This window comes from Epinephelus lanceolatus, chromosome 13 (assembly GCF_041903045.1).
Source record: "Epinephelus lanceolatus isolate andai-2023 chromosome 13, ASM4190304v1, whole genome shotgun sequence".
NCBI lineage: Eukaryota > Metazoa > Chordata > Actinopteri > Perciformes > Serranidae > Epinephelus > Epinephelus lanceolatus.
In genome coordinates, this window is record NC_135746.1 from 37,967,933 (window position 1) to 37,981,793 (window position 13,861).

General features: G+C 39.9%; 1 protein-coding gene across 1 annotated transcript in view; it reads right to left on the reverse strand.

Moving 5' to 3' along the window:
- ube2j1 (ubiquitin-conjugating enzyme E2, J1) overlaps nt 1-13,861 on the reverse strand; it is a 76,338-nt gene that overhangs the window by 32,683 nt on the left and 29,794 nt on the right. Inside the window, exons 2-4 of the mRNA XM_033648259.2 lie at nt 8,215-8,288; nt 5,061-5,192; nt 4,424-4,508 (exon numbers count right to left, since the gene is read on the reverse strand). Coding sequence (XP_033504150.1) covers nt 4,424-4,508; nt 5,061-5,192; nt 8,215-8,288 — 291 coding nt within the window. The remainder of the gene's footprint in view (nt 1-4,423; nt 4,509-5,060; nt 5,193-8,214; nt 8,289-13,861) is intronic.

Genomic DNA, 13,861 nt, shown 5'->3' on the forward strand with positions numbered 1-13,861 from the left:
GCAGAGGGTCATTTGCAGGCGCACCTGGCTTTTGAAGGGAGTTGGAGATGACACTCTGATAAGTTGAATTCATGTTATGCCCAAACAACACCGATGTTTAATTAAAAGACTAAATACAACCCATTTGCTCCTTGTGCCTTACTTTGCACTCAGATTATCGCAGTTTAACAAAGGTGGAGTTGGACACACCCTAAATACACTTGCGCCATGCAGTACAAATTGTTTTAATCGGGCACATGGACTGAGAGTCTGTGCTTTATGAATGGAACTTGTAATCAATTAAATAAGTCGGTAGGCTTGGCTGGTATCACAATATTACGGTATATTGGGTACTCTATATAGTGCACAGAATGTGCCACCAAAGGACAATCTCCAGCCTCTACTGGTAGAACAGGCAGCTGGTGGTGGTGGGGATAACGTTACAGGACTGTACAAAGCCAGCCTCCAACAGCAGAGAGAGAGATACCATGGGAAAAACAGCATATTTTCACATCTAACTCAGTCAGTTAGGGGTTTATTTCGACCAAACCAGAGCAGGTGATTTTTGGAAGAATTGACTAACTAAGCCAATAACAAGACTAACTAAGACAGTTTTGGTGAATTTGTTTCTGTCAAGTCTGAATGAAGTATGTTTAACCGTGAGCTAAAACGGCAATTAGGCCAGTCGTAGTTTGGTGAGGGAGAGAAACTTGAATTCAAAAGAAGTACTGTTGAATTCCTCTGTTCAGTAAGGAAAATAAAAAAATATACCTCTCTTAACATTTTGTGAGTTTCAATTGTGTATTTATTATAGCGTAAAAGGTGAGAGAACTTGGGGAAAGTAGTGAACTCATCTAATGTGACACAACCCCGTCATATACTGTGTACCCTAGTGAAATTACAGGAAGGTATGAAAGAATTAGAAATTAGACATTGCCCAAGCCTATCAGTCAGTGACACAGAGTACACTGTTTAGATCAGGTGTGTCTTTGATTTCCTAACATCTCAGCCTATCATTTCTGTATTGACTGTAATGTAACAAATTGAGACAATGTGACTCAATGTAAGGAAGCACCTTTTTACAGGAAGGTTTTTATATACCACAGAATCAGAATATCCCAGGTAGCATATTCAGGGTTATAAAGACTGGGATAAGAGCTCATTCATATAATGGTTACTTGCACAAACACATAACCAGGATGCTCAAAAACCTGATTATAACCTCCTGGTAAGGACTTTTATGTCCATGTAAGAGCACTCATTTGCCATTAGCATGAGCACATTTTAGTTGTTCCAGCTCATCACTTCTCCATTATGGTAACTTACAATCATAATGGAATGACCTTATTAGAATTCATATGAGAAGCACGGACACACTGACATCACCATTACAGTGCCAAATTAGACATAATATGATAGCATTTAAAATGAACTATGGGGCATTTGAATTGATTCTTTTTCATTACAAATAATGTATTTTACCTTTAACAAATCTTTCACAGTAAAATACTGATAACTTATACAACTGCAGCATCTACACTACCAATTTATATCTGTTGCAAATACCCTCTGTTTGGCGTGACAGGTGTTTTTCAACAACATATCCCCTTTTAAAACTGAGCTGATGGACTGTGAATATCAGTGCTCTACACACCTTGCCATGTTACGTAGGGGCAGTGTGGTCTGATAGAAAAACCCATTATATAAATGAGACTTCACTCAGTGTCATTTAAATTAAGTAACCAGAAAAATCAAAGTGAGAGCAGAAAGTAACTAATTTCCATCAGTGAAGTTAAGTGAGCACTCTTCAATCAAGACAGTGAGAAGCAGCAGAACATTTTACTTTGATAACAGCAGTAAGTCTGTTAGGACGAGTCTTTCCAGCTCACACTTTCCAACTTTTGAGTCTTCTTCGGTTCGGAAAATGATAAATAGATCTGTGTATGTGTGTGTATACTCGCCATTCCTCCTTTTAGACAATTTATGTGAATGTAACTAAAAAAATGCAAGGCAAAACTCATTGTGGACTGAACATTAAAATACTGCAATTCTTATTTTCAGATACAAACAGACCAGGAAAACAGCCTGTGAAAACATATTCATAAATAAGTATATATACATTCATAAATGGAACTAAATAACCTGGAATATGTAAAATCTTCTTCAAAGTGACATCAGAGGGAATGTTTGAATTACTTAGCCACATTTTATTAAATATTTAGGCGTAGCATATGAGCTAAAGCGGCAGCCAACAATAGTGAGCTGGAATCCCTGCAGCTGGCCTGCCTGTGACGTGCAGAGCTCACTGCAATTATCCAGCCAGGCTTCCTGGGGTCATTCCAAAAAGGATGAGATGCAACGTTTACACAACACTGTAAGAACCCAGCAGGGGAAGCCAAATCTCTCAGGCATGGCCAGCCATGTGACCTGCATGAGTCAGTTAAGAGCAACCTTTGTCTTTATTCTGTTATTGATTTAAAACTTTATGTGTAATGGGAGGAAACCAGTAGGAGAAAAATGCTTTGAGGAAAGTGCACTGTCTCCTACTGAGTTTCCTCTGATAAAGTGCTAGGGAAGAAAGAAGAAAGCAGAGCTCAGCAAAAGGACGGATCGCCAGCAGAGAACTAAAATGAGTTCTCAGTAGAAAGAAATTATTAGTTATGACTCCGGGAGGTAGGAGAATCTGCCCTGCTGCAGATGAAGAGGTTTATCTTGATCAGGCACTCAATATGTATTGATTGCTTTGCATATATATACAATATATACATATACAATATACAATTTGCAACCCTAAAATCAGAGCAAAAAGTTTCAGAAAATCAACATAATTTGTATTGGTTCAGTGACTGTTTTTTTGGTGTTTTCGCATATTTTCAACTTATTACAGAATTTGAAGATTTTAGCTGATCCATGTTGTGCTACAGTTACAGACTGTCACGTGTCCTTAAGTCTGAAGGTTTTCATTCCAACCTGTGTTTACCTCAACTGCAGACAGGCCTTTATTTGAAACGTGCTTTATTTAGTTCCCCCTGTTTTATAAAAATATCATTTCATATTTTAGTGAGAAGTCTCTCTGTTTTCTAAACAGCTCCTGATTTATAATTTGCTGTTTGTGCTGGTTGATCTCAATACAAAGCTATCATAATGTACATTTCAACAGCACTTATACAATCAGTACGACAACTCTTCTACTCTGAGCTTATCCTTAACTCACAAGGTTCACAGATAAAACAATGGTTTTGTACTAGACACGTTTTCCCCACATATACAACATGCTAACGTTATTAACATAAGCCAGTAACATTTGCATAAATTTGTCACGCAGCTAGTGGACTTCATCTACTCATATGAAGCCGGGATAAATCACACACAAGACTCCAAATGCTATTTTGTGGAGGCTTCATTGTCTTCACACTTTATTGTTTCTCACTTGTGAAATAAAGGTAAATAAAAGCTTAGTTTTCAGTTTACAAAAATAAACAGGAGGTCTGTGTTGCTGTGACTTGTAGTTACTTTTCTAGGGACGTGCTATGAGGTCAGGCCATAGCGTAGGTATGGCGTTGAATTTATGCAGAAGCATACAACCCTCTTTATGGGCAGTCTCATCTGTTTTTTGGATTTGCTCACAAAACCATGACTGTTTTTTTAATCATGATTCACAAAGATACCCCCTTAGATTTTTGCTCCTAGTACTGCTGGCATGGCTGAAACCATGACAAAACCTTCCTGCAGATTTTCAAATGACTTTTTCCTGACTGCTGATAAATTCTCAAATGACCATCATATACTGGGAAATATGTTCAACTTAGCAGTGTTACAATATATTGACATTTAGATGGAATAATCATGCGCAACAACAAAAATCTAAGGAGGGAGGGGGATTTGTATTCTGATACCGATGTAGTATCTTCCTTCAATAGATGCTCAGTCCAAATGTTTTCAGGGAGCCCCCTTCAGTCACTTCCATTTACTTCAGTGTGCAGCAGAGTGGTCATTGTAGCATGCCTCTGTTGTTGTACTGATGCAAGTAGTGCTGTGAAAATGTGCATTATGCTGAATGTACCATGTGAGCCATTAGAGTGCCGATAATTGCACCCAACTGTCTGTGCTGACCACACCTCCCACTATTATTGAAGAACCCTGTCATTATCTGAATACCAGCTGTTATTAGAGAATTATGGTAATGCGATTTATGATAATAATGGACAGCAGTGTCCCTGTCATTCAGAAGAATAACTGTGCATGTACACCTACGAACAGAACATCAATGTTTTTCCATAATTCTGATGCAAATTCCTGTGATTGATAACATTTTCAAGCTCTACAAATGATGACTCATTCTTAATAGGTTTCCAGACTCTTTGGACTACACCAAAACAGTGACTCGTAGTTGGAGAAATAACTAATTAGACAAACTCAGGGCATGAGCTTTGAGGTTACTTACTGCTCCAAGAGGGCTGCCAGGTCTCTGGATGGTGGCCAGAGATGCTCAGGCAAATTTTCTTCCCAACTTCAAATCTTCCATTCGGCTGGGAGGGAAGGCAATAAAAAGAAGGTGGAGGTGAGCATGTGGGTGGAGATAAATTAATAAAACATGCATTCTCAAAAGTTATGACAAGGAGACAGAGATAGAAGTTTGACACAGTTGAGAGTTTGGAAGCAGGAAACGTAGGCTGCTATTTGACAAAAGTATGAGTTTTCAAACAATGAAAGCAAACTGAAATAGAAAAAAAAGGGACTAAAAGTGGCTGGACACCATGAAAAAGTGTCTGTCAAAACAATTCAGAGTACTCTGGCTTTTATCAGCCTGATATTAGTGCAGGTGTCACACAGCTGTCTGAATATAATAAGACAGTCTCATACTTTCACAAAACCAGAGCAATTCCCTCTGACAGTATGATGACAGCTGAGGCTTTGATCTGACAACTGTCACTACGTGTGTTGCCACCAGAATGGCTGAGGGTTAAATGACATGCTGTCCATTTTCCACTCTTTGATCATCTGATTTGACGGCTTCCTGTTCCGCTTCGGCGGGAGAATAATCGGATGCGATAGAGAGGTGGCCTTTGTCTGCGTCTTACTGTGAGGAGGATGATGCTGGGGGGCTTCATCGGATACTCTGGGGGAAGCACGATCCTGCCGTGGTAAACCCCACCGTCGAAATCAGAATCTGGTGGCCCGCGTACGGAGAAGTGCCATTCAAAGAGGTTATCCTGCAAAAAGAGAAAAATGTCACATAAAACTAACATGTTCAACAGGAGACACCAAACCTGTGACTTCAAATGCCTGTCTGAGGTGAAAACACTGACAGTGACGAGTCCAGTGGAGCCACACAGCCTGCAGCTGCATGTTGTGATAATGGTGAGCAGTTATTCCAGTTGGGCAGTATCCAACCAATACAGAAAGTAAAATTCTATTTCTTTGAACAATTCACTATAATCTTAAATTATGAATATCTACAATTGAACTTTACCCCCCCCCCCCCCCCCCCAACCCTGAGTGGGTCACTGCAGCAGAGAGCAGGTGAATTCTAACATCTTTTGTAGTGAGGATATCATTTTAAACACATAACTAAATTTAACAGACCACTTTAGACGCCGCACACAAATTATTTTAACTATCAGAGCTTTTTAACATTACATACCATAAATGTCACAACCACTGTTAAGCTGTTGGAGGCACACCAGGCTCTCCCTCACCTGATTTTGAAGCTGTTTGGGGTCGGGATCCTGGATTCTGCTTCACCTGATGAGGCTGTTGGTCTCTACCTTACCTGTCGCTGAAGTTGCAAGGCGCACATAGGTCTCTCTCATCTGTTGCTAACACTACTGGGGTCTCTCTCTCATCTGTCACCTATTCTTCCTGTCAATCACTGCCTTTAAAATAAAGTAGGATTGTTTCATCCTCATGGACCTCACTGTTGCCTTCTAAATCTTCCTGACTTGCTCTGACGTAACAAAGAAAATTATAGCTACTGTGCAGCGATGGGTCGGGTCCAGGCATTTTTAGGCAATTCTGAGCAACAAGCAGAAGAATTGGAAGACATTTAGGAATTTAGCAACACAATCTGCCTTTTGCATCAGCTGAGGCTTGAACTGACAACCTCTGAGACTAATAATCAATTTCTATCTCACTGAGCTAATTAGTCAGTGACAATTCATGTGTAGCTTCACAAATTGACTAAGCCAGACATGCAGGTTTAGCAGCCGTCCATGCATGGAAAAGCAGATTTCAAACCACTGTAAAAAATTCAGTTATTGAAACAAAAATCTGAAAATACACATATTGCATCTAGACAGCATGGAGATGTTGGTCATTTATTTTAACAACGATTGATTTGCTGCATAAGTGAAAAACTGATGTTTAACTAGTTGAGCTATGTGCAAAGTGAGAAGCCTCAGATGGTTTCACACTGAAGTATTGACACTGGATCTTTGTGCAAAGTTTGGTTTATTTTCAAGCATGAGAAGGCAGATTTTGTAGCAGAAAAAAGACTTGAAGATGCTGCACAGTGATCAGTCACGCTCTGGCAATTTTAAGCAATACGCTGGAGCACAAGAAGATATTTACATTACAATGTGGATTCTGCACCAGTTGAGGCTCGAATCCACAACCTCTGGAACCTAAGACGGTCATCTACCGCTCTGAGCTAATTGGCAAGTAGCAACTCAACAGTGGCTTCACAAATTGAGTAAGCCATTCACTGTTGAGGAAAGCAGCCATCTGTGCATGGAAAGGCAGATTTGAAACCACTGTAAAAAATTTAGTTATTAAGACAAAAATCTGAAAATACACATATTGCATCTAGACAGCATGGAGATGTTGGTAATTTGTTTGTAACAATGATTGATTTGCTCCATAAGTGAAAAACTGATGCTTAAAAGTGCCATTTTTACATTGACTCCAGTTGTTCACATTAGAGCCAAATTCAAAATGCTGTCAAAAATTCAGTTTTTGAGACAAAATTCTGAAATTTGCCACACATCATCTACCATGACTCTAGAATTCTGTCATTTTTTTCATGAACATTGAAGATTTATTTAGCAAGAATTTGCATGTATGTTTACAGTATCGTTTACAGTCAAACATTTTGATGCACTGTAGGCTCAATTTGATAAATCAAAAATCTGAGAAATGTAGTTTTTGTAGGACAGTCTGAAGATGCTCTGTAGCAAGTTTGGTGTCAATTGAGCAAAAATTGTGGGAGGAGATAGGTTTAAGAAGTTTTAGAGTTTTTGAAAAAAAAAAACAGAGTGATGAACTTCATAATTTTTAATAGGTTTAAATGTACAAAAGTTTCTTCAGTATTGGGGCTACAGTTTGATGAGAGTTGTGAAGTTGTAGCACGTATGGTTGATTTGTTTCAAAGTTTTGAACTTTAGACGCTTGCAGTCCACCATCAGGACTATTGGCTTGAGTTTACAGCTGAGGATATCTGGCATGAGATTGGACCTTTGTGCAAAGTTTGGTGAGTTTTCACCCATAGGAAGTATGATTTCCTTGGAAGAAGAAAGAAGAAAGAAGAAGAATACCTAGGATTACAACAGTGTCCTGGCAGCTTAGCTGCCTGGACCCTAATTATGGACCAGCAAAGATGTTTTTTTTTTAAATATCTGTTTTATTTTTACACCAAAATTGGCCTTAGAAAATAAATTATATCATGACGTGCATCCTATCATTTTTAAAAATAATTCTAAAAACATTATACGACAATTCCTTTGACAGTTGTTGACAGGTGGGGGCGGGGCCTGTTTGGACTACGGGCCAGAATTTTTTCCTTCACACATCAGGAGCAATATGTGGTTCAGCTCAAGGATGCTTGTAGGAACTTGGAATCAAACAGCCTGTGCAATTGCCAACTGGCACCAGAGCTTCACGTCCGCTGCACAATTATCTAAACCATTTTATTTGGAGGTTAAACTGAGTGGATTGCTTGTGTTTCTTAACCTACCTGAATTTTATTTTGTCATGCCACCAAGGTCCCACATCTAATTACTTTGGTGAATACAGTGTAATTATTGCAGACAGAAATTATGGACACTGTACTGTATACATATATAAGATCCAAGTTGTATGAAACCAGAATTTCCCCAATTAACAAAAGCCTACTTCTTGCATTCTCTGTTGGACTTTACAGGATGGGAAAGAGTTGCTGTGGTGATTTTTAACAAAGGTAATATAAATACTGACACTATAAAGGTTGTACAGTGCGGTGTTGTCCTGTGGTGAACTTACTTCCAGTGGCTGGGCGTGGTAGTGCTCTGTGGGGTCCCTCAGTTCAGCAGCCTCTTTCATCAGCCTCTTTACCGCTGGTCATTCAATGGAAACAAAGACACAAGAAAAATGAGGTTAGCCGCTTCAGGTTAAACACGGCTCACATCTTCTTTATGATCATTACAGCATACATTTTCAATATCCACTGCAATGTCTTGTGTGTGAAACCCTACAATTACACCCAAAAGTCTGCAGCAGTTTTACTGGCCAACATTCCTAATTTCCAGAAGCTGATGGTTGAAAATGTGCTGCTCCCCTGTGTAACAGGACATTAACACAGATAGACAGATGAGAAGAATATGCAGAGGGACAGGGCTCCATGTACTGGCAAGTCTCTGCTAAAAATCACACTGACTGTCACACTCATTCAGACAGCTAGGGTAAAAAGGCTCCTTCAAATGTGCAATCCAAAAATCTTGGTTTAAAACCACCTTTGGCACTTCTGTTTCTCCAAAACTATTCAACAAGACAGTCTCCCACTACGCCTTTACTGTTTGTTTTAGCGAGAAGTCTCCCCAGGTTTATTTTCTGTTTGAATTTGCTGTTCATGCAAACTCAACACTTACTCCATATTTATCTGTTGTCTCATTTAATTCAGAATCATGTATCCACAGCTTTAATTCCATTAATACAACAACAGAGACTCCTTCGGGCTTTTAATGTGAGGCATCTAAACAAAGTGCTGAGCTTCATTAATGGTAACATAACTCAGAATTAAAGATCAGCTACACAGAAATTATTAGAATTATTTAGGACATGACTGTGTTGTTGTACTGATAAATCCTTGCCTGATATCAGACAGAATTTTCAACACTTTACACAACATTTCAATCTTCAGTCTGACAGTGCGTCCACTCTGACTGATTCCTGTTGGGGAGGGGGATTCAATATTTCCTAACCAATTACTAGAGAAGGCTACACACGTCAATGATGTCCAACCCACCAAATCATAAAGAATGGAGTGATGAATAAGTGACTTTACATTTGTAATAAAACTTAGAGATGCATAACACACTGAATCAAGGCTACATAAAATGGAGGAGGTTGAATGCATAATACAATATGTCACCATCATCAATCAAACAGAAAAGGAGCTTCCACAAGTTTTTTCTTTGCATGGAGAGCAAAACAAGACTTATTTCTAAAATAAAAGCCAATCTTCACTAAAAGCTGAGTAGCAATACATACGTTAAATAAAAGCTTGTCATCGAGTCAGTTATGGCCCACTGTCAGTGTGCAGTGGTGTATTTATCTGCAGACACTTCTGTGTTTGGGATGTTTATGGGCGTGTACCCCCACAGCGCTCAGGTGAGGTCCGGGCTTTATTAAAAGGTAGCACCAGGTGCCAGACCATAAGCAGCAGGTATCCAAGAGAGATTTGCATTGCAGAAAAAACACAAATATAGCGAGGCAAATGTGAAACGAGTGAATCTGGGGTTGGCTTTTCCTTTCACTCTTGCTGACTAACATGTTTACAAAGAGTTACTAACAATCCTTTAACAATACTGTGATAATACTGATAACTGTGATCATTTTGGTCAGGATGAATATCCCCCTTTCATGGTGTAAGTACATTTTGTGAGCATGTGCACACCTATCAGGGCCGAACCCATGGTAGTCAAATTAAAAGACTGCTTATGAGTTGCTTATTGAGGATGAGCAGATGACTAGTAGATGACAGCGGGAGTCATGATCCTGCTGCATGCTACAAACACAGCTGAACTTTTCACTCAAGGCAGAAATAAAGTAAACAAGTTTGTTTTTTTAAAGTTGTGTTTAAGGGGTCAATCTCTACCCATGGCAGCATTCTGTGAGTTTATGAGCAGACACAACATGCTCTCAAAATGAGACAGCAGAGAAACATCTGCTGGCATTAACCCTTGTGACATGACCCAGCCAACAACACACTCAGGCCCGCTGTGTTAATCTGAATACAAACTACCTCATCACTCTAGGAAGGATGGTTACACAAGTCCAGATGATGATGATGGTGATGATGATTGTAGGGGGGGTTTAATCACTGCTCTGGCAGTAAAGGACACAGAGACGCTCCTTGATGTAACGCTGACTACCAGGCTGCAGCTACACCAGACAGAGTACAGGAGGTGAGTCCTCACAGTGAGGGCATGTTAGAGTCCGTCTAAGGCAATGCCTTGGGTTGAACATCCAATCATGTTTTAACACAAGGTCATGAGTCACAACAACAGGAGTGATGTCACAGTCTCAGCCTCATGTTAACAAAGTGCTCATCGCAAGTTCAGGCGTTTTTGACTTATCGGACAGCAAGGTCAATTTGCTTGCTTTTGCCCTCTCATGGGCCGCTACAAAAGCTCCAGCTATCAACTATCAGCCGGCTGCAAGACGAAACAGCATGGGGCTGAAAATTGGAAAGTAATTGTGAAAAGGAAAGCGTAACTAAGAGGTATTCATGGAGGCAAAATTGGCTTGGAATCCAATCGAGTGCATCCTGCTAGGGTGTTGAGCTGGAAATGGAGACTGTGAAATGAACACGGGAGAAGAAGACGAAGGGCAGCAGCGGGGATGGGTGGGAGGGCAAATAACAGGGATGAAGGCAAGGCGAGCTGAGAGGATGTGCGGGCTGCAGGGCTGAGTGAAGCAGTGGAGCAAAGAGATGGCCTGACACCACACGGCTTTCAGGGCACGTGTTCTTTCTGATTCTGCCCGAGGACAGACACTCTTCAGTGAAGATCTGAACCAACCACAGTAATCTCACATTGGACACACAAGGAGAACGGGGGAAGAGTCTGTATGTGTGTGTATGTTTACAAGGCTTCCCCTGCCTCGTCCTGTTTACACCAGAGTGCAGGGGGTCATGCAGTGCTTGCAGTCTTACTCAAGTTCAAACTATTAAACTCCCTCTCCTGGGATTTATTTAACCCCTAAAGACTCATCTCAGTTCATCAAAATTACATATTTAGAAGTTTTTCCAAGAAAAAACATCCCTTCATGCCTTTAAGGAATACTACACTCTTCAAATGACCATTTGAATATCAATTACTCACTGCATGTTACGTTGAATTTGTGCATTTTTTTTTTTGCATGCTTCCACAGATCGTCAAAAAACTCAGAAAATTCTTGATGGATTGGCATAAAAGCAGTCAAACATCCATTTACAAATTCTTAGATAACTCATGCAGCATAATCCAAGTCTCATTTATCAAGTTGTGTGCTGAATACTTTCCAAACAGACACCTCTTTCTGATGGGGCATTGAACTGAAGTGAAACTTATCTATGCTCTTTTCAAAGCCAGACTTCACTAACAAAAACAATAATTTTACCTTGCTGAACACTGGAGCTGCTGGTCTACCGCTGCCATAGTCGGTATTTAGTTTGTGTTATTGTGTGACTTTAGTGAATCACACCTGATCCTTTATAATACCAAAGTCACACAATAACACAAACAAATTAACTGATCAAGGCAGTGGTGGACCAGCAGCTCCCATGTTCAACAAGGTAAAATTACTGTTTTTGTCTGTGGAGTCTGGCTTTGGAGAGAGCATTGATAAGTTTCACTTTATGTTTAGCTCCCTGTCAAAAAAGGAAGCACTGAGCATTAGACTGGCTAAGTGAGACTTGGATTATACTGCACAGAATGTGCAGGAGTTTGTTGATAGATATTTTGATATAGTTCTGCTGTTGGTAAATATGGACCCCTATGACCTCAGTTCATCAAAAATGTTTTTAGTTTTTGGATTCTTTGCTCACTGTGGAAACATGCAAGACGTAACATGGGGTGAGTAATTCATGGTCATTTGGGGGGCTTAGAGATAACTACACCTTTGCCTCATTAAGTACTTACAGAACTATAAATATGCAACTGAGGTCCACCCCTTAGCCACTCACTTGCTACTCCAGCGTATCTGCTCAGCTTTGACTCTGCTTATCAAACACACAAACATCTGCTTGTAAACAGTAAAAGATAACATGAGCCTTCAGCTTGACAACATTATCTATAGCTAATAATGTGTTGCTGTTGTTAGATAAACCTTGTTCCCAATCGCCAGCTTTGACAGGTTGAGGTGAAAATGAAACTTAACTTGCAAATTACTGATTTGTAGATACACTGGGCTTCTCCACTGATAACCTGCAAGTTGACAGGATTGGTTCCTCAGGTTAAAAATAACTTTAACTTTATTCATCCCCAAGGCGGATGTAACAACCCTCGGGAAGCTTTAATCCATGTTCCTGAGACTGTCATTGGTACACCGCAGTTCCAAGGTGGAAAAATGCTTATTTAACTCATGATATGTCTTGTAGCATATCAAAACACCATATGGAGATGTTATCAAGGTCAAAAACTTGGATTTCACTGGAGAGGGTCTTTAAGACAAGTGGAGGCAGATGAGAAAATGATCCTGTATAAGTAGAAATTCAATCTTCATGCAGCAGCCTTGAGCATCTTGGCCCAAAACTGATCAAAATCCACCTCATGTTTTCACAGTTTTGCATTATATAAACCTTTCATCAACTGTATCCCACTCACACTTGAAAATGTTTTCTGAGATTTATAACAGGAAAGGAGCCACGATTTCTGCCATCGGTCTTAAATGCAAAATTCGTATACATCTAACAGCTGACAGAGATGTCCATTTTACTGAAAGACAACTACAAAACAAAAGGGGACCAGAGCTAAGCTACATTTTCATCAGAATGATAAAACAATCTGCTTGGGGGATGCTCTGCTTGAACATAATGGCATGTGCCTTTATTGTTGTGGGTTTGAATCCATCTTCTAGTGTCATCTGCTCTCATGGATGCATACATAATTCCACCTTCATCAATGACAATCTGTAGAGTTTTCTGAAAATGTTAAGCCTCAACAGAAACCCAAAATACGACAAAGCTGTTTGCCCATGCGGCACCGCACATAAGAGCCAACAAATTAAATAACAGACAGGAAGCTTAACTGTGCAGTGATCTGTGAACAGCTGAACATGCTGCTACAGTGTTCCACAGTGGGAGCTCCATCCATCACACGTACCAACATAACATTTCAATTCACAAATGCTGAGCCAGCTGTAGGCCAGGGTGGGGGAGGCTACTTGTTGAAAAGACTAACCCACAACCAGAAGGTTGCAAGTGTGATCTATGTAAGTGTTATCACACTTACTTGCAAGTGTGATCTATGTAAGTGTTCTCACACTTACATAGATCACACTTGCAACCTTCTGGTTGCAAGTGTGATCTATGTAAGCCCTTGTATGTAAGCCCTTGTGTCCATCAGCTGCTGTGTGTACAAACCTAAACTTCAAACCAACAGACTTTTTGAGATTTACTAACAGTCATCAGAACAACATACACCCTCCCTTCAAAGGAAGTCAGCAGCTCCTAAAGATGCTGTCTCATTCTTTACAAGCTGCAGGGTACTCAAGAGAATCAAGAACCACAATAGTTTAGATTGAATACCTAAATACCAATAACAATATCTGGATCATTGCTGGTGCTATCAGAATAGATCTGGGGTCAAATAGCATTTTATTTCATTCCAACTGAGGACTGAATATGTTAATCAAATCCAGATCCTTTTACATTCCTTATCGAATCGATTGGCTGGTTGCTCCAAATACTCAATTGTCTCACTGCATA